General features: G+C 46.2%; 4 protein-coding genes, 1 long non-coding RNA gene and 1 pseudogene across 5 annotated transcripts; 4 read left to right on the forward strand and 2 right to left on the reverse strand.

Moving 5' to 3' along the window:
* Positions 1–1,603: 1,603 nt before the first annotated feature.
* On the forward strand, positions 1,604–2,046 carry LOC136187996 (uncharacterized). Its single transcript, XR_010670069.1, has 3 exons — positions 1,604–1,732; positions 1,782–1,858; positions 1,925–2,046. It is a non-coding gene; the product is annotated as an uncharacterized lncRNA (long non-coding RNA).
* Positions 2,047–2,184: 138 nt separating this feature from the next.
* LOC136188492 (serine/threonine-protein kinase PLK1-like) lies at positions 2,185–5,191 on the forward strand. Its single transcript, XM_065976230.1, has 11 exons — positions 2,185–2,377; positions 2,457–2,564; positions 2,622–2,738; positions 2,788–3,005; positions 3,058–3,153; positions 3,201–3,646; positions 3,705–3,800; positions 3,854–4,007; positions 4,063–4,192; positions 4,263–4,379; positions 4,437–5,191. Exons 1-11 carry the CDS (start codon positions 2,267–2,269, stop codon positions 4,680–4,682), a joined length of 1,839 nt encoding a protein of 612 aa, XP_065832302.1. The 5' UTR covers positions 2,185–2,266; the 3' UTR covers positions 4,683–5,191.
* A 722-nt stretch (positions 5,192–5,913) lies between these two features.
* LOC136187942 (tetraspanin-33-like) lies at positions 5,914–6,968 on the forward strand. The gene has a single exon (XM_065975647.1). The coding sequence runs from the start codon at positions 5,951–5,953 to the stop codon at positions 6,731–6,733; it is 783 nt and encodes a 260-aa protein (XP_065831719.1). The 5' UTR covers positions 5,914–5,950; the 3' UTR covers positions 6,734–6,968.
* Positions 6,969–8,844: 1,876 nt separating this feature from the next.
* Positions 8,845–9,808, forward strand: LOC136188044 (protein KRI1 homolog). Its single transcript, XM_065975768.1, has 4 exons — positions 8,845–8,929; positions 8,982–9,247; positions 9,299–9,366; positions 9,416–9,808. Exons 1-4 carry the CDS (start codon positions 8,916–8,918, stop codon positions 9,596–9,598), a joined length of 531 nt encoding a protein of 176 aa, XP_065831840.1. The 5' UTR covers positions 8,845–8,915; the 3' UTR covers positions 9,599–9,808.
* A 3,069-nt stretch (positions 9,809–12,877) lies between these two features.
* Positions 12,878–14,905, reverse strand: LOC136188371 (4-trimethylaminobutyraldehyde dehydrogenase A-like; annotated as a pseudogene).
* Positions 14,906–15,374: 469 nt separating this feature from the next.
* Positions 15,375–18,194, reverse strand: LOC136188569 (golgin subfamily A member 2-like). The gene is made up of 19 exons (XM_065976302.1): positions 18,140–18,194; positions 18,009–18,083; positions 17,901–17,953; positions 17,809–17,839; positions 17,653–17,751; positions 17,514–17,594; positions 17,330–17,458; positions 17,172–17,265; positions 17,001–17,107; positions 16,894–16,946; positions 16,774–16,834; positions 16,548–16,721; positions 16,382–16,489; positions 16,241–16,328; positions 16,092–16,192; positions 15,999–16,024; positions 15,820–15,945; positions 15,700–15,766; positions 15,375–15,644 (listed from the first exon to the last, which is right to left on the reverse strand). Exons 1-19 carry the CDS (start codon positions 18,176–18,178, stop codon positions 15,606–15,608), a joined length of 1,551 nt encoding a protein of 516 aa, XP_065832374.1. The 5' UTR covers positions 18,179–18,194; the 3' UTR covers positions 15,375–15,605.
* Positions 18,195–21,944: the final 3,750 nt, after the last annotated feature.

Genomic DNA, 21,944 nt, shown 5'->3' on the forward strand with positions numbered 1-21,944 from the left:
GATTCGGCGGTAGAGCTATCACCAGCTGACGTTGGGGACTTGGCAACGCACGCTAGAAAAATATTTCGGTAAGGCACGAGAAAAGGAAAATCCGCCGCTTTTGTTCTTCTCTCCGAGTACAGTATATCGCGGAAGCTGACTGCCCGGTTTCGTCACGTCTAAATCTACCTCTGACGCTCTCTGACGCGCGGAAGGTCAAAATGCGAAATTGCCTAGCGCACGTTGTTCAAACGTCAGCGCTAAATTTAGAACTTCTAAATTTAGACGATCTCAAATGTCTTCTACGCTTCCACTGCTCGTTTTGGTCTCTTCTTTGGCGCATACGATCTACGTTCCGCAGCGGCACGAGGTAGGCGCGATCGCAAGGCGACGAAATAGCGCCAAACACGTTTGCAGCTGAGCCACGTCCCTCTCGATCCCCCGCACGTCATCCGAAAGCGGAGCTTCGATCAGAGCCTTCGAATAAGCGTGTTCTACGACAGCACGATCAACGCGTAAGATGCAAATAAGCGCAGAATCGCGTAACGCTTTCCTCCCCTAGCCTCGATTCAGCAAAGAAGACTCTAGTGCAGGTATATAGTTATTGAATCAATACTAATTAAAATTTTGACTTGAAAAATTGTAGCAACAATTGTTGCCCAATGCAAAAGACTATCAGGTCTGTGCGCAGATAAATAAATTTTGATCACGTGACGAAGAAAATATTTTCTCTAGAGACTGCGCCACCAATGGTGTCTACTTTGTTGCCAATCAGCCGAGGCATTGCAAACGCACGCTATTCGATCTGGTTGCTCTTCTGTAACACAATGTGGCACTGTTCAAGTTCAGGCGGATCATTTACAGGTACCTCTTTAATTAGATAATAAGTATTTATTAATTTCTTTTCTTCTAGGCGTGTTATAGTTGTTTGAGAGGTAAGCGCAGTTGTGAGCAAGAATCCGGGAGCGTTGCTGGGGCTGGAGTAGCAAGTACGTACAGCATGAGACACTCTCAGATTAATAATTATTGATTTTTTAGATTCCGATTATTTTCTCTATGTGTCTTCGAAGCAGACAGCGGAAAACGTCGCTTATGCTGGTCATTGTCAACAGGATCTTGCTACAGATAGGTGAGGGAGGGTGTGTGGTCTTCTAAGGGACCTCTATGTGATTTTTAGACCTGGATTTATTAATATTTGTCCTAATCTTCTCTCGACTTCTGTGGACATGTATGGTCAGCAATTGGCTATAGTTAAACACGAAGTTCTTCACGCTTTGGTATAAGGGGGTTGGGGAATTTTTGAATATTTTAATTGATTATTTCTTTAGGGTTTTTCTGTGTCCCTCTACGCTTTTTATCGCGACTCGAACGGGAATCCGAGGACGGCGCGAGATAGCAACAATTATCCAATGTCTTATAATCAAAAGTACGCTATGGGCTCAATCTATATATTTTGAAGTTTGACTTATATACATCAGTGGGCCCTACTACGTGTGGGACAACACTACAATTGCTACAGTGACGCGAAACAATTGGCAGACACGTAGCGGTGTAAGCCACAATGTTAATATTGTAGTGACTCCAAAACTGAAGGCACGTGACATAGGATTTATATATAGAGAGAGAGGCAATATGATTTTTATAGGAAGTAGCGCGGACGCATTTTAATTGTCTTCTTCTCGACGGCGTGGAATTAGAGAATCAAGGAAGTGCTCAGACGGCGTTTAGTCACTGGGAAAAAAGACTATTGGAGGTAAGAAATATAGTTTTATTTTAATCTGGTCGTCTGACGTCATCGATAGAATGAAGCAATGACGGGAACGTTTACGCAGAATCCTGTTTTCTCAGAAATAACGTTCGCCTTGTTGGAAGATTCCGGGTAAGACTTTCAGTCAATATTCATTAATTATTTTCTATTATTTATTTATTCATTTATTTATTTCAGTTGGTACAAGCCAGACTATTCGAAGGCGTTGCAGCGCGTTGATTTTAGATTTAAATTGGGAGGGGATTACATTGGTCTCGCTAAAAGTGACGTCAGAAGCGATTTCTTTCTTCTAAGAGCGCTTTTTTTGCTTTATTCAGGTTACTCTAATCCCGTGGAAAGTTCTGAAACATGCATGCCAAGATTTATCGTCGCATCCGGGCGCTGTCACCCAGCAGCGCGCTACGTCCAACCCCCGCACTCCCCCGCAGACGGTTGAACACAGTTCCGTCAGTTCGTCTTTGAAAGGACCCATCGAACGTTCGTCCTCACTCCTAGCAGAAGACCGATTCAGCACCAAAGATGTCGACAAAAGACAGAATAAGGACAGCCGCATCCGATTCGGACGCCGATACGTACATCGTCGATCCGAAAACGAGAAAAACGTACCTAAAGGGACAGTTTCTCGGCAAAGTGAGTCTCAGCTCTAGCAGAAATAGCGTAGCAAAGGCGCCAACGATTCACCGGCGTCTCCGCGTGCGTGCTTTCACAGGGCGGTTTCGCGCGCTGCTACGAACTGAAGGACATGACAACGAACGAAGTATTCGCCGGAAAGATCGTCTCGAAGAGCCTCCTAACGAAACAGCATCAGAAAGAAAAGGTTCGACGAGCGTATCCTCGCGCGGGGCCTCACCTCGAACGTTCTTTTGCGTTCTAGATGTCGATGGAGATTGCGGTCCATCGAAGTCTCAATCACGAGAACATCGTCGGCTTTGACGGCTACTTCGAAGACTCCGAAAACGTTTACGTTCTTTTGGAAATTTGTCGGAGAAGAGTGAGTTGACCCCGCCCATTTTTTCCTAGTGTAAATATTTGATTTTCAGTCTTTGATGGAGTTGCGTAAGCGACGGCGCGTTCTAACCGAAGCGGAAGTTCGATACTATATGAAACAGATACTACTCGGATGCCAATATTTGCACGGCGTCAAAGTCATACATCGCGATTTGAAACTTGGCAACATATTTCTCGACGACGGATTGATATTGAAAATCGGCGATTTTGGACTCGCAGCAAAAATCGACTACGAAGGAGAAAGAAAGAGGTACACAATAAATTCATAGAAAAATTTAAATATAGGAATTCTTGTAATATAGGACCTTATGTGGGACTCCAAATTATATTGCCCCGGAGATACTGAATAAGAAGGGACACAGCTACGAAGTTGATTTGTGGTCTATAGGATGTATAATGTAAGTTACATAGGCAGGGAATGTCTAGTATCCTTATTATTTTCTAGGTACACTCTCCTTGTTGGAAAGCCTCCCTTTGAGACGAAATCCCTCGAGGAGACCTATTCGCGTATCAAACGAAACGACTATTTTATTCCGCACAAAGTGTCGCCTGCAGCGCAGTCACTCATCGTCCGACTCCTCCGTTCGGATCCGTCCGAGCGTCCCGCGACGCAAACCGTTCTCAACGATCCGTTCTTCTCCGCCGGCTTCGCGCCGACTCGACTTCGGCTCAGCTGTTTGACGATGGCGCCGCGATTCTACGAGAAGAAAACGGCTACTTCGACGTCGGGACTGCCACGAAAACCGTTGAGTCTCGTCAATAAAGACGGATGCGGAGCGGCGGCGGGTCATTTGAAGGGTGCGCTGTCTTCGGCGACGACGACGACCGCTGTTTCTGTCGAACCCTCTTCTGCTTCACCGCTTCCTCCTACTCCTACAGAGTTTAGTCCTTGTATGAGATTTGGGGGGAGAGGATAGGCGGGGTTCTTAGTTTTGTTTTTTTATTTGAGGTACTGAGCCATCTGATTATTTTCTGAGTGATCTGCTGTGCCAGTTGAGTGACTGCTTGAAGAAAGAGCCGGAGAAAAAGAGCAGCAAGCAGTGGGGTATGTATATGTATACGTATGTTCTGTATAGATGTATGTTCGTTTTATATTAGATGAGGCTGAAGATCCGGCATCTCAGCCTATTTATTGGATCAGCAAATGGGTCGACTATTCGGACAAATACGGGCTCGGCTATCAGCTGTCCGACAATTCAGTCGGCGTCCTATTCAATGACAATACCCATATTCTTTTGGCGGCAGATGGAGAGTGAGTAGTACAAAGCTAAAGATCACAGTTAAGGCTCAAGAGAGATATCTTTTAGGAATCTTCACTACATTGACCGCGACGGTCACGAGGAATTCCACATGCGCAGCCAGCGCCCGGAGCACCTAAAGAGAAAGGTCACCCTTTTGAATTACTACAGCGATTACATGAGCGATCATCTCCTCAAGGTAAGAGACAAAAATAAACAACCACTACACATTAGAAGAACATAAGACTCCCCCTATTTCTTCTGTGCAGACTGGAGCTGCTATGGGTCCCAAGGAAGGCGACGAAATCGCTCGTCTTCCGCATCTCAGAAGTTGGTTTTGCACGCAAGACGCCATAGTCCTTCATCTAAATCTCGGCATACTTCAGGTTTCCGCGCACACTCGCATAACACGCCACGCGTTCTCATCATTCCCCCCTCCCTAGATTAATTTCTTCCGAGACCACACCAAGATTATATTCTGTCCTCGCATGGGCGCCGTGAGCTATATCGACGAGAAAGGCCGCTTCCGGACGTATCGTCTCAGCGATGTTGGTCAGTACGGATGCAGCAAGGAATTGGCGTCCCGCTTGGACTACGGTCGCGTGATGGTCGAGCGTCTTATGGGAAACGCGGCGGCAGTGAAGGGGCCCGGGAAAATGGTCATGGAACCGGAGGAACTCATTCAGTGACACGTACGCGGGGAGGGGATTAGTAGGTATTAGCTATTATTATTAATACGCAGTGGGGAATGCATTTTGAAGGGGGCCCCCTGTTGATACTGTCAGTCTTTTTTTGTCTTTGATTTGTGCATGTAATGACAGGGCTAGCATTTGCTAGCTTCATGACAAACACAAGTAGCACGTTCATAAATTAATAGACTAGGGCAACGACAGCGTCAACACGAAAATAACCATAGTATAGTTAAAAAACAACTCTAGAGGCACAACGTTCTTAAACAATATATGCTACTGACAGTAGAATAGCTAAGGAAACGTGGAGCAGCTGTGGTACTCCACCCATAGAAGTTGGTTTAGGCGTAGACTGTACAGGACGGCCTGTAATGTGATCAGATGGATCTTGAGTAATAGGAGAAGTGGTCGCGTCGCTCTGAGAAGTAGATTCGGCGGTAGAGCTATCACCAGCTGACGTGCTTACCGCTGCAGTGGCTGCAACAAAAAAAAGCCCATACAAAACACTAAACAAATACGGTATAAACGTCACCTGTTGTTGTTGGAGGAGGATTAGTGGGGGCTGAAAAATCAATAGCCATATAAAATTAAAGCGTTTTTTGTTCCTTTTTTTTGTTCTTACGCCTTGGTCGTTTGACTGTAAAGAATGCCTTGAGACCTTCGTTGCAGCGTCCGCCTTTCATGGACGGACTATTGGTAGGAGGTGATGAAGTATTAGTTGACGTATCTAGAGAAATAGGCGTCAAGTCGGTCATAGCTTAGCAAATAATGTCTATTGCATCTGCTGTGCAGTGTAAATGTACTGTACCGATGAGATAACTTGAAGCAGTGGTGCCGTCTGCAATGTTTTGCACAAAGTTAATTAAATGTGATTTGATTAGTGCTTAGTATGGAATTTAGCCCTCTGCAGTAGAAAAAGCAGCCGCCACACTCGCTATCACCACGTATATTGATGCCACTGCCAAATATGGGAGCGGGATCCGTTATTCGATTATCTCCCTCAGCTGAGCAATCCTGGAAACCCTTCTCCGTGACGAGATGATAGATAATAGCTGCGCCCATAGCGTCGTTCTGCTTGCAGGACATTTTGATCGACTCTTGGATGTTAATATTCAATTCGTATGGAAAGCTGCAAAGACAAAAAAGAAATGACTCCCTAAGAAGCAGATACGTTGTTCAAGGAAGTGTAAGGAGAAGGAGAAACGTGTTGGCGTGCGCGCGCTTAACTTCCTCAAGGGAAACGCCCTTACGAAAACAAAACAAAGAAAATGGGCCGAGAAGAGTCCGAAGTCAGTCTGTGGATCAAATACACGATCTTCGCCTTCAACTTCATCTTCTGGATCATCGGCTGCGTCCTTTTCGGCGTCGGTCTCTACGCGGAGTTCAACAAGGGTTGGGAAAACATCAAAGAAACGTTCTCGACCGATCCAGCGATCATTCTCCTGATCGTCGGCGCTCTCATCTTCATCATCGGCTTCTGCGGCTGCTTGGGGGCCCTGCGCGAGAACAAGATTCTCCTCCAAATATTCGTCTGGTCAATTGCCGTCATTTTTCTTCTCGAAATCATCACCGCCGTGCTCGCCTTCGTCTTTCGCAACGAACTCACGTCGGCGGTCGAGAAGTACGTCAATAACGCCATCGAACGATATCGTCGCGATTCGGATTTGCGAAATGTCATTGATTCGATTCAGGAATATTTCGAATGCTGCGGCGGCGTCGATCAGAACGACTGGGATTTGAACGAATATTTCAACTGTTCGAGTCCCTCGCCGGAGGCGTGCGGCGTTCCTTCTTCGTGCTGCATGACCAAAGACGAGCGAATCAATTCCCAATGCGGTTACGATGTCCGACGACTCAAGGCCAATAACGAATTGGATAACGCTCACGTTTGGAGTAGGGGGTGTTTCGACGCGATTGTGGAGTGGGCAAAGACCAATTTGATATTGATAGCGTCCATTGCGTTGAGTATCGCCGTGCTGCAAATATTTGCAATTGGCTGTGGATGTAGTCTCGTGAACAGTATCAAAAGACAGGAGGAGGCATACTACTGATCGAGGTTAGACTATGTGCGTTTGTCAAGGGTTTTCATTTCTTTTTCTGTGTGTATGAATATGTATTAGTGTTTGACTATTGATTCCTGAGGTTTTTAGCTCAACGACTCGGACGTTTCGTGCTATTTCTGCATTGTTGTCGTCTTGTTTTTCGTAATAGATTACGAGGTCAAATTCTTCCCAGGAAATCGTTTCAGTCAGAGTCTCTTTACACGACACCAGTAGGCAGTCATAAGCTTGGCGTCTAAGTCGGACCTGTAATTTAGTTTGGGCGCGTAGTACTGCACTGCATACACACGTTTGGGACAGCGGTAGGGACGCAATCCTTACGTTGCACTGCCGTGTTAAAAATTCTACTATTTCTTCAGATAGAACGTCGAAACAGCGACTTATGAGAATCATAACTGTTGCAACATCGAAGAGAAAAGCGAAGACTTTTTCCCAAAGTCCAAACCTTGCTCGAATGACATCCATTGGAGCCGTGACCGTTGATGATATTTCGAAGTTCGTTTAACTTGGCATGGTACACTTTCTGGGCTCTGAGATTGCGCTCGTTCCTCGTCAAATGATGCAGGACGAGATCAAGAAAGTCTACAAGTAAGAATAAAATAAGTGGAATTAAAAAGATAAGAGAGAGGTACCTTTAACAGCTAAACTCTCTCTTTTCTAGTGTCTTGGATAGATGACCTAAAAACATCTACTATCATAGGAGCTATTTAGGGTTTGGTTACCTATTGCAGATTTAATGCTGCAATGGACGATCAGGTCAGCCAATTCAACGAGAATGCACAAACAATAGGCGTTCTTGTAGATCTTCTCGTCTCGAGGTCGCTCGTAATCAGTCGCCAGTCGTATTCTGTTTCCCAGATTGACGATCGCGCTACCGAATTGCAACGAGCAAATGAAATCTTTTATTTGAATAAAGAAAGTACAAGGAGCACAGCAGTTTTCTTCAAGAGGTTTTCGTCGGCGTCCTCGTCCAAACTTCCATGATGCCGTTGTTTCTTTTTTTTCGAGCTAAACAAATCTAAAAAGCACAAAATAAAATACTGAAAATTCATTTTTGTACGTACCTTTTGATTTTGCGTCCGTATTAGCGCCACCCAGGCTACACCGCGGGGAGGTTCGGACGCGTCGTAGCCCAGGGAAGTCTTCGCAAAGCGATGACCCCCTTCCAAAAAGTTTCGGGCGAGTTGCGGGTCCTCAGCCACTCCATTCAGTACCCACCTGGATGAGAATCGGCCCCTAATACCGAAACCCCGGTGCGCTGGTACCAAAGCCTTCGGTATGTCTTCCTGAGAAGAACCGGGCCTTGTGGAGTGGAGAAAGGCTGACCACTGCTTGTAGGAGTCAACAATGAAGACAGTGCAATGGAGGAATCGAAGGCTCCTGGGCTGGATCATCGTCGGTCTAATCGCGTCGTTCGGGTGAGAAAAGTGCCGGCAACCAGACCATAGTTGAACACCCCCTCCAAGTCGTGCCCGCTCGAGCCTAGCGCGGGCCGTACTTGTTGACGACAATAAGACCTTAGACGATCCGTCTGCCCAGTGCGTAGACCGAGGCCGAAGCCCCCCATCGCCCTGCCTACAGGCTCCGGCACGGAATTAACCGTGGGCCACGCTGAGATCCAACTATCCTCACTTGCCTTCTGCCAAATCTCCCGAGCCAGTCCTCTCAAGGATGAGACGCGGCGAACCGCGACGCATCCACCCTCAGCCGCAACTGAAGGAAAATCGGTGTGCACTTCGCTTTTGAACAGCGTAGCCCCGCCCAGCGCGCTCATTGGTTCGTTGGGGTCACGTGGGACTCACCAAGCGCTCTCATTGGTTCTACTCACAATAGGTGCGAATTCGTAAACCGGTGATTGCATAAGATGACGCCTAAACGCGCGAACTTCAAGATGGCGAAGAAGAACCTCGTGGTCGACGCGGAGCTCAAACAAACGAGAAAACGACCCCAAAGAGCCAGGAAAAGGAAGAAGAGAAAGAGAACGGCGTAAAATCAAGTTCGCGGCGGCTAAATGGAAAGCGCTAGGCGTCTAAAGCATACACAGCCTTTCGATCGGGTCGCGGAAGCGATATCGAAAGGTATTCTGCTGCACTGGCATCAATACTTCGATGCAGAGAGCGTGCAGTAAATAATTCGGAGCCTCCATTTGCAGAGACAGGTTACCCGGATAACCATGGGGTCGCACGGGTAAGAAAGCAGAGGATTCTTCGATGTACACTGTACGAACTCATCTTCGCAGCGTCTCGCGTAAGTCGCGCTTCGGTCCGAAGCGAGAAGACGCGTCAAAACGAAGAAAAGGTGCACTAGCGACGAAAAAACGGGGCGCGACTCGTTTTCGAAGGAAGAAACGCGTCGAAACGAGCCCCGATAAGGAACTCGATGCCGTTTCTTTTCGACTCACGCCGAATATGGTGGAATTAGCGAGTCGGAGTGAAGCGAACAAGCCAAAGAGACGAAATCAATTTTCTAGCGCACTAGAGAGAAAAAAGCCCAAATTTGATTTAAGTAAGATATCATGATTATTGATTTATTTCATTACCGTTTTCACGTGAATAGACAAGAAGAAATTTGAAGACTATTTTGACGAGTATTATCAATTGGATTACAAAGACATGATCGGAGAGGTAGAGTATATTATCAATAGGAAATAAGTTAATTTTTATATGTATTTAGATGTTGAAATGCGAGCCAAAGGAGCTGAATAGTTGGGCGTCTCTAAAAAGAGCTGGATCCTACTGCAAAAAAGGCATTCGAAAATCCGTCGTACACCGGCGTCTCGTCCGAGCTGGCAACTTACCTGTAGGCTCAACAACCGAGCACGCGCACGACAAATCATACAACAGGCACTACCACTGATATACATGTAGTCATTAGCTTGGCAGTACAGTAGGGTCGTACAACGGATCGTTGGAGTCAATTTTTTGTCCTAGACTAAGTCTGTGGTTGTAATAGTGAATGGTGTAGTTGTCTAGTGGCAACTGGCAAGACTAACGTATGATATCTGCGGCGGCATATGACTTCCTGCATAATTGCGGTGGTTCGTGAGTGGTGCACTGACTGAGATATGCCGCCGCAAATAATTTGCGCTGCTGGCTGTTATGAAGGTACGTAGGCCTACTTACCAATACACTGACTTATGCAGATTATAAAGCTGCTGGCAGGAAATTCACCGTGCTGTTGTAATTAAATACAACGAGGTTGGTGACGTCACGTTTCTGCAGTGCGCTAGTGGGGCAGACTGTTTCGTTGGTTTCTCGTCGCGTTTGTGGTGATGTTTCCTCAATGGGCGCTTACTCGAGAAGAGATCTTGTTTGACTACCGCTGGCGTTTTCATCTCGGCGATCCCTACTGTATTCGGGAGACAGATATAGATCGCGAAGCCTACTAGTAGTCCTACTATGGGCTCCAGAACCGATCCACGGCCACTTCTGCTAGCTACAATCTTCAATGAGCACAACCGAAGCAGAATGCCAAGCGAGCTGCTGCTATGTGGATTTTCAGAAAGTTTTCAACACCAAAAAATGGACAAGTGGAGAAGTGGATGCCACGTAGGCCAATCGAACGACTGTGCGCCGTCGGACGATGACTGACTCGGCGAACAGCGTCCTCTCCCAACGGCCCCGCCCACTACAATCGCGCTTCACGTGACTACGACGACTCGGAGTGCATGGGAAGTCGTCAACGTTCCGCGCGACGGCCCAGAGCACAAGGGCTATTTGCAACAAAACACGACCTGGTATCGCAAGCACTTTCATCTCCCCGACGACGGGAAGGGAAAATCAATATGGATTTATTTGATTTTCGACGGCGTTTTTCGATCGAGCCTCGTCTATCTAAAGGGCGATTAATCTCGATTATCACGAGTCGGGATATGTGAGCTTCGTTGTGCGTTTGGACGTTTCTCTTCACGGTTATTATGAGAACGACTCGACGGATTCCAATGTGATCGCCTTGCGTGCAGATGCCGCCGGCGGCTCGGGCTGGTGGTACCATGGATAGTAGAGGAGACTTACCAGTAGCAGTTTCTTTTAGTAGATACACATCTAGTCACGATATGGTTATAATTGCAATTGCCCTTTTAACTAACGTTCGTTTTATTGACTACATCTCGTTACAGCTGCAGTGCAAGGCAACCAATTTACTCCGAAAGGGCGTAGCCACTAAAAAAAGTAAGTAGGAGAGAGCCACGTTGTTTATTTTAATCCGATCTGATCTGATCTGATCGGTTTGACATCTGTCTAGCGCGCGTTAAAAGATCTCCAAAACTCTTCAAAATGAGCGAGTCATCATTGCGTCCCCATGATTGCGTCCCGGGATGACGACAGGTCGTCTCGTACAATGAGTCAATCCCTCTAATAACCCGACGCTGTCTGTAGAAGAAGGAGAGGTCCCGTGGTGTTCTACAACATCCGATTGCTTCGCGCTGGCTCTCCCTACAGCCCTGTCCCTTCAGAAAGACTCCAATTCATATCGTCTTGCAATGCTCCTTGGGGAATTTTTAGCCGAAATCGTGGGCAGAAACCCGTCTCAGAGCCAAAAAGCATTTCAAGGCGAGTAAAAAGACCTACTATGCAATTGAGATAAGGAAATGCTTTGTTTCGTATCGTTTAGCGTGGCGCAAAATGCTGTGCCCAAACGTGAGCCAATCGTCAAATATTCATTGAAATTGAAAACTACGTAGTCTCGTTTGTGTGCAGGGAGATCTAGATCATGACATGACTGAGAGTGAACACTTTTCGGCACATCGTACCTCCTTGGATCGTCTACTTCGTCAGCTGTTGTCATCTGTTCAAATTGTTTGTGTATGAACTTGGCATCCTTCCTCCTTTCGTTAGAAAATCACCGCTTTATAGGATGATCCGGATCGAAAGGCTGTGATTAGTGCTTGCGCTGAGATGAAGTCGCTCAAGTCCCTCAAGCTAAATAGGTCAAAGTCTGTCGTATTGATCTGTATAGACGATGGCTTACGTTTCCTTTTATCTAGGCAAATATCTGTGGATAGAGCGATGCCAGCGCTGGGATTGTCTTCTCGTTTTGCTAAGGATTTTATGCGATTAAGTGTCATCGGCAAAGGCGGCTTTGGAAAAGTTTACCGTGTAAATAATATTCAATTCACGACGCTGCTGTCGCCTAACTAGTAATACATGTGCCAGGTCAGCAATAGGCTAGATGGTCAGGAGTACGCCGTTAAGAAAATCGGACTAAAGAACGTCACAACCGCCGCTTTTTCAAAAGTATATAATATATTTGTACATCTTTATAATTATGTACGTTTCATTTTGCATAGATGATGCGAGAGGTCAAAATATTTGCCTCATTGGACCATCCCAGGATTGTGCGATATCACTCTGCGTGGGTCGAAGAAGTGGCGTTGCAATTCAACGCGAGAGCGAGTGGTACTGTACTATTGCGCGTCTTGCCGTCTGTTTCTTGAGTCAACGATCCGCGTCTCTAGGAGTCTCGAGGCAAAAATCAATACAATTCGAAGAACCGTCGGACAAGGACGGCATCTTTTTTGAAGGCAGCAACGTCGGTCGCTTTTCGGAAGTCGAAGAGAGCGAATTCGAAGACACCGAATTGCAAAGTGCTTTGCTATCGGAGAGTCGCGTGACAAATGTCAAATCCGACGGCTCATTATCAAGTTGGACCCAAGCCAGCGGACAGCTGCAGCTGTGGAAAAATTCGGCTAGAAATGGAGTGGAAATTGTAGGTTCTCTCTTACACACTTTTTGTCATTAGTTGCATTGCTCTTTTTCCTTAGTCCTCTCGTCTGGCTTTCTTCATTCAGATGCAGCTATGTGACATGTCGCTGCGTCAGTGGCTTGCTAAGAGAAACAAAGATATTAGCTCAATTTCTCCATGTACGTAACACGTGCAATCTCTAATTAAGCATTATTGCTAGCCAGGCTGGTATGGCGGATTTCTTCTCTTTTCCCGTTTCTTATTTTTTTTCTTTAGGAGAGCGTCCTGGGCAAGACGCCATAAACTGCTCCGGGGTCCTGAGCATGACCTCGTCACAAAAAGCTGCTCCGGGGTCCTGGGCAAAGACCCCGTCAAAAAAAACTGCCCGTGCAAGAACAGGAGGAAATCTTTTCGTTTTCTTATTTTTATTGAAATAAAAATTCTATACCCTACCCTTTTGTCCATGGCGGCGGCAGTGCACGCGGGGTGCACCACCCCGCCGGTGCCTTAACTAACTACCTATCTAACCTATAACCTACCTAGCGCGAGTCAGAGAAGCAAGGCGTGCAGGTCTTGTTATGCGCCTCCTACACATGCATCACATGCCTCCTACATGGACTACAAAAAAAAAAACCTGTCGATTTTCCTTCAGCTCTGCTGCTCTTTGCTTCGTCTGATCCGACACCGAAAACGGCCGTTCTCTTCGTCGTCGTCATCTGAAAAACCCGTGATTGCACTGTGGCTCACTAGAGGATCCATTTAGTTAGTACATCCAAAAGCATACCTTGTAAAGATGCCAGCCGCTAAGCCGTACACAGTATCGTTTGCTCTGCGGATGACCTCTTCTTCGTTCTCAAAGTCGAGCAAAAAAAGAACAGGGCCAAAGACTTCCTCTTTGACAGCCTAAAATAGTAAGGGTTCAATTGTCTGTGTCGATGAGGAAGGTAATAAATAGTCTTGCCTGCATGGAATCATTGCATCCGTCAACGATTGCTGGTGATATGTATGCGCCATTGGCTGTGTCAGGAGGTCTCAGAGCTTCTCCGCCGCATAAAAGGTGACCGCCCTTCGCACGTAAAAAATTTCTCTCTGAGTGCCTTCCTCTCTCTCGTTGTCTTTACCTCGTCTTTGACTGATTCTATGTACTTGAGTACTTTTGCTGCGTGATCGGGAGATATGAGAGCTCCAACTTGGGTGTCCTCTTTCATGGGATGTCCAACGCGAAGAGACGCCACTCTCGGCACGAGTTTGCTCACAAACGCATCTTTGATTTTGATTTTCCTGTGAACAAATACGCGAGTACCATTGGAGCAAACCTGAAAAAAAAACACCGTAAAGAGAAGATCAACAGCACCCAAGTACCTGGCCTTGAGACAGAAAGTTGGCCATCATAGCACCAATCAGCATCTTCAAACACAATCATAGGCATAGGCGATTTTCCTCCCAGCTCAAGTGTAACAGACTTGACACTGCCAGAAGCAGTTGCCATCACCTGACACGCAAAAGTTAATCAATAACACCAATATTCAACTATTTACTACCGTCTTTCCCGTCGGGACAGATCCGGTAAAGGAAATTTTTGCAACTCCCTCGTGGCTTGCCAACAACCTTCCCGTTTCGCCGTCTCCTTGAACGACATTAAATATTCGACGAAGATTTCGGCTAGCAGAACGGCACTGAGCGGCGCAAGTGGCGACGGTTTGTAGACGAACGCGTTGCCGCAAGCGAGCGCTGGCGCCACTTTCCAGCAGGCGGTTTGAAAAGGATAATTCCACGGGCCAATTCCGGCGCAAAGTCCAAGCGGTTCGCGTCGCGTGTATGCGAACGATCCGCCGCCGTCCAACTGATGAATGTATTCGATGCAGTCGGCACTGGCTTCGACGTCGCCTTTCGATTCCCAGAGCGGCTTTCCGCAGTCTCTCGTCTCTAGCTCGGCTATTTCTTCGACGCGTCTTCGTATGAGTTGAGCTGCGTTGCGAAGGATTTTCGCCCGTTCGCCGCCCGACGTCGTCGACCACGATGTCGTCGTGCAGGTGCCTGATGCCGATTCAACGGCTTGGGCGATGTCACTTGCGCTCGCCGGCGACAATCGGGTCCACGTTGCCGGTTCGAAGTTGTCGAATGGGGACCCGTGGCCATCTTGGCGAATGCCGCTAACAAAGTTGAGAACGTCGAACTCAAGAACCGTGCCGTAGAACGCATGGGGCCCGGGCAAAATTTATATCAGCCCGGGACCCCCTTGGTAATTGGGGACAGGGGAGTCCCCCCGAACTAGTCGTTTCTTTCTAGCGATCACGAGTCAGCGCCGTGGGTGAATTTGGTTCAGTTGGCCCAGCCATTGGGCTCTGAGAAAACAAACATGTCGATGGCCTAAAGAAATCTTCTTGGATCCAATTCTGCCAAAGCATTGACAGTAAGTACTGTCATTCTGTCTTGCAAAATCCTTACCAGAGCAGCTGTGGACACCGATTTTGCTACCATTGCCTCAACGAGTAAGGCCGTTCCATCATCACATCTAGCAACATTCTCACAAAGTGTAAAAATAGAATGTCTTCTCCGAAGATAAGACATCATTTAAAAGAGAAGAGGTAAGTCTTACAACTGTGATTTTCAGACCAACATAATGTTCTTGTGTGCAGTGTTTTCCTGACAATTTTGCTAAGAGAGAGACAAAACAGTCGAGGGTTCGTTGCCTAATGAATAAATGCCAATGGCGGGGCCAACTAGGGAGTTATGACGTAATCTTATTAATTAAAGCACCACTTTGACAATTTCATTTTAATTAAGGACCACGTGAGTCAGTGCTCCTTCATCACATGCGAAGAATGCGGAGATAAACTGCCTCGAGAAGATCAACATAACCATGTCTGCCCTAAGAAGGAATGTATGGAATTCTGTTCATATGGGTGTGAACAAAAGGTGAATAGGCCCATTCAAATTGTGTGGAAATCAAATTCGTTCTTTAGGTTCCACACAACGATCTAGCTTCACACCAATAAGATGTGCTATTGCATTTACGTAAATTGACTCATAGAGTCAAAGAATTAGAGTCTGTGCCAGGACAGGCGCATAGAGTAGTCAAAGAACTATAGTTAGTCTACGAGAGAAGGTTTCACGTATGGAACGAACGTTAGACGTGGATTTGAAAACACGGGTTCGTGACCTTGAATCGGGGACCGTCTCATGGGCGACTTTCGAAGAGCTGCATATTGTCGTTGGTCTAACAAAAGAAAACGTGCAATCTGTAAGCAGTAAGGAATAACCGCGTACGGTACCAGTTTAACAAAGGCTTGCTGAAGCTCTTCCAGTTGACTTTTCAATTCTTTATTTTGCAGTAAAGCACTAACGCATCAAATTCAACGCACGTTCTTGTTTTGTCTAACGCGGCTGCTTACCGACTGATCGTCGCCTTGTCGTTCTGCATATCGCTGAGAAGTTTGGCTCGATCGACGGCCTCTTCACCGAGCCGCGTCACCGTCACCTCGTACTCTTCCAATTTTGCAGACATTTCTTCTTTCGAGCTAGAAAAAACAAGAAAAATGCTGCATAGGCTCAAGAACGACGTCACCAATACGTTTGCAGTGTCCGATTCTCGTCAGTCTAGAAAACAAAAAAAATACGCTGTATGTAGCTCTATTCAAAACCTAATAAAATCGTTTCCACGTACCATGGCCGCAAGATGTGCCGAAAGATTCTCATTTTCCGTCGTCAGCTGTTGAATAGTGTGCGTGTGATCCAACTGAGCACTTTGATGTCGCACCGTTTCATCTAATCGAAGTCCAACTCACGGGGCGAATCACTAAACCCAAAGCATACCCAGTTTCAGCTCTAGTTCTTTCACAGCAGCCGTCTGCTGCTGAAGGCGTCCAACTAAAAGCCCTTTTTCATTCGTCAGAGTGGAGACCTGCGAGATAGAGCATTATACGACAAGGAATTGCGCCGCAAGAGAATACTAACCTGATTTGCCAACGCTTGAGCTCGACCCTCGTACTGATTGAACACTTCCTGGAACTTCCTCTTCGTCTCTTCGTGCTCCGCTGATAGACTCTGCAGCGACCGAATCGTCTGTGAGCCATTCAAAAAATAAATGTGAAAAAAACGCCACCCCCAGTGTGTAGAAGACCTCGTTGAGTTGAGCTACGAGTTGTTCGTTTTGAGTCTTCATCGCTTTATAGGCCTCTTCTCTTTCTTTTGCGTCGTCGCTTCCGCCCGACAGTTGTTGAACAAGGGTTTCGGCGAGAGAAAGCTTCGACCGAGCCTCCTTCAACTGGCCATCCAAACTGGCACTCGTCTTGCTCTGCAATCGAATCCCTACTCCCCCACCCTGCAACTAGAATAGACCAATCTACCTGAGCTACAAGTTTATTCGTCAATTCCGACACTTGATGTTTCAATTCCTCGTTTTCATTACTCAATTAATTAAAATAAAAATAAAACGCTAATTCTCCCCCGCCGAGATGCCCCATTACCTCAGCGCTTGAACGGACGCTTGAAGACTATTTTTCTCATCCGACGCTCGATTCTGTACCGAAAACATTGACACATCGCAATAGAAATGACAAAGACACTTAGAAACCTGCTTGTGCTGTTGCAAATCGGTGTGCGCTTCTTCTAGAGCCATTTCCAGTTGACGGATTCTCTCGCTGCCGGCTTGCAGTCTTCTCATCAACTCCTGGCACTCGCCTAAACGATCGCACAAAACGAAATCTCACTGAAAATAGAAGGCTAAAGAGAGAATTTTCCTTACTAGTCTTTTCCTGTATGATAACGTTTTGTCGCGTCAGCTTCGTGTGAAGCTCCGATTTCTCTTCGACTAGAATATCAATAGTTTGCTCGTGACCCTACAGAGTAGTTTTAAGAACGGGAAAAAGAATAGCTAGCACATGGTACGTATAAATAACCAACTTTAAGTTGCTCGGTGACTGCCAATAGTTCCGTTCTCAATTTTTCTACTCCGCCATCGTCAGACTGAAGACGACGAAAATCACTTCTCAGTCTAGCATTCTCCTGATACTGAGCATTCAATTCCTCGGCCTGTCAAAAAAGAAAAATCGCATGCTGCACTGCCCTTCTTTGCCTCCTATCCAACCTGCTTCTGTAGCTGTTGATTAAGATCCTCGACGAGAGTCGTCTGCACCTTCAACGCTCCAGCAAAGCGCTTGCTGTCATTCTATGGCAAGAAGCACAAGAAGCATGAGATGATGACATAATATAATAACGTCGTGTACCAATTCAGAGCTTCGGCGAGCGGTGTCCGAATCGTGTAAAGACGATCCCTTTTCAGTTGTCCGCCCTACTTCTGCTCGTATTCCACTTGCTTCCGAACTCTACACACAACAATGGACCTCTACGTCACAGAGAAACTTTCGTGCGAGTCTTATTACGATCTGCCGGAATAAATCCGTCGAAGACGCTCTATTCGAGAGGAAAGAGGAAGAAATAAGGAGTCTGAGACTAGTGAGACTGCGTCTCGCACCTCGGTGACGTCGCCCCTCGTTGGAGATCCGCCGAAAGGCGGCTCTGGTCGTTCTGACGGCAAACGAAACTCGACAAACGCATCGGAAATGCTGTTTCTTGGACTTACGCCAGACGGTGTCTCGCTTCGATCGGCCACTTTCGCTGGCGAGAGGGTTTTGGATCTTTGTTGAAACTTTTTGAGCTACAAGATGCGACTATGAGACGCCGGACGTAAGGAGAGAATCGGAGACATTCTACCTTTCTCTTCGCAGCGGCTACTTTGTCGCTCCTGCTCATCTCCTCGAACAACGGATCTGAATTAGAGCGCGTTACTGGTCTCTGGCCTGATGTGAGTTGGCCTGTGTGAGCTGCCTGTGTGCAATCTCCCCGAACACTTTTATTCTAAGATGTTTACTCGCTCTAAATAAGTTTGCCTTTTTTCAATCGAAATGGGTTATAGAGGTTATGCATGTGACGTCACTTGATCACGTGCATGACCTCTGAAGCGCGCCACTCAAAATAAAACAGGTCCTAGCACCTAAGCGAAGCCTTATTTGTTCTGGCCTAGCTGCCTTAGCTACTTCTAATAGCTTAGATTATCATTACTCTAAGTACTCCAAGTACTCCAAGTACTCCAAGTACTACAAGTAATACAAGTAATACAAGTACTCCAAGTACTCCAAGTACTCCAAGTACTAAAAGTACTCCAAGTACTTACTCCAAGTACTCCAAGTACTCCAAGTACTCCAAGTACTTCAAGTACTACAAGTACTACAAGTACTACAAGTACTACAAGTACTCCAAGTACTCCAAGTACTCCAAGCACTCCAAGTACTCCAAGTACTCCAAGTACTCCAAGTACTCCAAGTACTCCAAGTACTACAAGTACTACAAGTACTCCAAGTACTCCAAGTACTCCAAGTACTACAAGTACTACAAGTACTCCAAGTACTCCAAGTACTCCAAGTACTACAAGTAATACAAGTAATACAAGTACTACAAGTACTACAAGTACTCCAAGTACTAAAAGTACTACAAGTACTTACTCCAAGTACTACAAGTACTCTAAGTACTCTAAGTACTACAAGTACTACAAGTACTACAAGTACTACAAGTACTACAAGTACTACAAGTACTCCAAGTACTACAAGTACTCCAAGTACTCCAAGTACTCCAAGTACTACAAGTACTACAAGTACTACAAGTACTACAAGTACTACAAGTACTCCAAGTACTCCAAGTACTCCAAGTACTACAAGTAATACAAGTACTCCAAGTACTACAAGTACTCCAAGTACTCCAAGTACTACAAGTAATACAAGTACTACAAGTACTACAAGTACTACAAGTACTACAAGTACTACAAGTACTCCAAGTACTCCAAGTATTCCAAGTACTCCAAGTACTCCAAGTACTACAAGTACTACAAGTACTACAAGTACTCCAAGTACTCCAAGTATTCCAAGTACTCCAAGTACTACAAGTACTACAAGTACTCCAAGTACTACAAGTACTCCAAGTACTCCAAGTACTACAAGTACTTACTCCAAGTACTACAAGTACTTCATCTACTTCATCTACTACAAGTACTTCATCTACCTCATGGCCTCTACTTGATTCTCTATGTGTACACTACTTGACTCTTTAAAGGATTGAGGAAAATTTAGAACGCCTGAACTGCCCAGGGAAGGACTCATACCTGATTCGAACGGATCCGAATTAGAGCGCGTTACTGGTCTCTGGCCAGATGTGAGTTGGCCTGTGTGAGCTGCCTGTGTGCAATCCTCGAACACTCTATACCTACCTCAGTACCCTAAGATGTTTACTCGCTCTTAATAAGTTTGCCTTTTTTCAATCGAAATGGGTACACGCCTATAGAGGTTATGCATGTGACGTCACTTGATCACGTGCATGACCTCTGAAGCGCGCCACTCAAAATAAAACAGGTCCTAGCACCTAAGCGAAGCCTTATTTGTTCTGGCCTAGCTGCCTTAGCTACTTCTAATAGCTTAGATTATCATTACTCTAAGGTGTCGCGGTGGCTAGACGCGATTTGAAACGTTTCGTGAAGCTTTTGAGCTTTACGGTGTAGAGACTGGAGAAACGCCTAAAGCTTTCTCTAACGCAGCGACTGTAAGCACAACGTAGTACAATGACATGCTCAACATACTGGCGTGAAAATATTAATTCGAAAAGCTTTAGTAGCTCGTTCAGGAAAAAGAGTAGCTTTAGGCGCTAAACCGATCGCCATTTCAGAAGACTATCAATTCGAATGCAAGTTTCTAATGTTAGCTTCTCTGAATCAAACGACAAATTTTGTTTGCAACGAGCTGAGACGCGAAAACTTCAAAAGGGCCCCCGAAAAACAAAGTAGGCTTTAGAATGTCCGTTGTGTTATGCACTTCACCATACTAAAGTACAAAAGCCTACTTCAACGCAGTTAAGCTACGGCGAAGGTTTATGTGGGTGCAGCCTACGTTGCTATGTACATTTCTGTCACTCATTAGCGCGCGCGTATGACGTACATGGATAACCTCAAAATTATTTATCCGACACAGATTTCGCTTTTTTAGAAATTTCAGATAGGTACGGTGGAGGCGCTACGTCCGTTCTATCACGGCAAATCAGCGTGCGCTATCGCAAACGACAGCTTGCCTGCTCTAAAATAATCTAAACGGGGTAACGGAGGAGTGAGAATAGTCTAACGTTAGAACGGCTAACGAATCAAGATGGCAGCGTCCTGTTTCTACCCGTTATAGAAAAAAAGAAAACTATGAGAGATGCTAAATTATAGTCTGGGGTCGGTGCATGCAGCAGATTCTGTGTGCATTACGTACTTGATTCTCGCAAAAGAAAAACGCCTTTTTCTCCGCTCGGTCTTCGCGGATTGGTCGCTCCTCCAAGGAGGCGGCGTTTCGCCTCCACTTCGCTCGCATAAGAAGTGTAGTGTTTCGTTCGCTGGCTTACGGTTTTCGCTGCGCGAATAACACTCCGAATGCAGCCCTCGAGATCCAACGAAGACGACTCGCTGCTGTCGCTGCTCGCGTCGCTCGCATAATGCGGACCCTTCAGTTTGAGCACGTCGAGCAGCTGCAGGGCGTATTTCGCCCCCGCTCTCGTCGCCACTTGAACGCGTTCGATGTGGCAGTGAGCGCACGCTTTTGACATCGACTGAACGGCGTTCGCAATGTCGATCACTTCGCCCGTCACGCCTTTGATGCGCTGATAGTTCTTGTACGGAATCTAGAACGTCTTTGGGCACCTGGAAAAAATTTGACGATCAAGGGATGTAGGACATCACGAGAGTTCCTTCTATACTTGATCCTTCGCATTTCTTTCGACCAATTTCTGGCACAGTTCACTGGATACATGTAACTAACCGTAAGGGAAAAAAGATAAATGCTTTTGCTTCGAAGATCCATTCAGCTGGTACGAGCAGTTTTTTAACTAGAAACTTTTCGTCTTCGCTATCGTCGTCCAAGCCGCACTGTCTCGTTAAAATCTGCTGAACAGCCAGCTGCCTATCCGCAGACTCGTCCAGATGAAGAAGAACGAAAATAGCCCACTTCCACAGGCCAAGAGACTCGAACTGCGAAGCGAAGTCGGTGTGAAGTGCAACGTAGTTATAAGCAGGCAAATGCTCGTAGCAAACAGCTCTCAGAAGCAAGCTAATAAACCAGCTAAAAAGAAAAGACTTCCAATCAAAATAGGAAATCCGTAATCCAAGAAATGAGACGTATAGTTAGCCGGAGATAGACTTCTCTCCAAACGGTGCGTGCGATTGGCGTGGAGTTTCAGCAAATGAAAAGATAAGTCTCTGACTGTGCCCATCAAGCCTTGAGAGTCAAGAAAGTTCAAAAGTCTGCCGTTCTTTACGTAGGGCGGATGAGGCGGCGCAGCAACAGCGCCAGACTTTCCCTTTATTAATTACCCTTTCTCTTTTGTGCTAGAAATAGCGATGTGCAAACCTTGAAAGCTTCGCAATAGAGGCGCAATCGGCGAGAAATTGAATCAGAAGCCGAGCATTCAACACTAAAATTGTTGCATTAGTGAAATCGTTCGT

The sequence above is a fragment of the Oscarella lobularis genome, chromosome 6 (assembly GCF_947507565.1).
Source record: "Oscarella lobularis chromosome 6, ooOscLobu1.1, whole genome shotgun sequence".
In the NCBI taxonomy this organism is placed as follows: Eukaryota; Metazoa; Porifera; class Homoscleromorpha; order Homosclerophorida; family Oscarellidae; genus Oscarella; species Oscarella lobularis.

What these genes read in the sequence shown, in the direction of transcription:
- LOC136188492 (XM_065976230.1), top strand. Translation starts at nt 2,267, where the DNA reads ATGTCGACAAAAGACAGAATAAGGACAGCCGCATCCGATTCGGACGCC. An exon ending in TGGAAATTTGTCGGAGAAGA is followed by an intron (nt 2,739 to 2,787) that starts GTGAGTTGACCC and finishes TTTGATTTTCAG; the next exon opens with TCTTTGATGGAGTTGCGTAA. An exon ending in TGGTCTATAGGATGTATAAT is followed by an intron (nt 3,154 to 3,200) that starts GTAAGTTACATA and finishes ATTATTTTCTAG; the next exon opens with GTACACTCTCCTTGTTGGAA.
- LOC136188044 (XM_065975768.1), top strand. An exon ending in AAAGCCCAAATTTGATTTAA is followed by an intron (nt 9,248 to 9,298) that starts GTAAGATATCAT and finishes TCACGTGAATAG; the next exon opens with ACAAGAAGAAATTTGAAGAC. An exon ending in ACAAAGACATGATCGGAGAG is followed by an intron (nt 9,367 to 9,415) that starts GTAGAGTATATT and finishes ATATGTATTTAG; the next exon opens with ATGTTGAAATGCGAGCCAAA.
- LOC136188569 (XM_065976302.1), bottom strand. Translation starts at nt 18,178, where the DNA reads ATGAGCAGGAGCGACAAAGTAGCCGCTGCGAAGAGAAAG. An exon ending in TCGTAGCTCAACTCAACGAG is followed by an intron (nt 16,490 to 16,547) that starts GTCTTCTACACA and finishes AATGGCTCACAG; the next exon opens with ACGATTCGGTCGCTGCAGAG. An exon ending in GAGAATCGGACACTGCAAAC is followed by an intron (nt 15,946 to 15,998) that starts GTATTGGTGACG and finishes TGTTTTTTCTAG; the next exon opens with CTCGAAAGAAGAAATGTCTG.
- LOC136187942 (XM_065975647.1), top strand. Translation starts at nt 5,951, where the DNA reads ATGGGCCGAGAAGAGTCCGAAGTCAGTCTGTGGATCAAATACACGATC.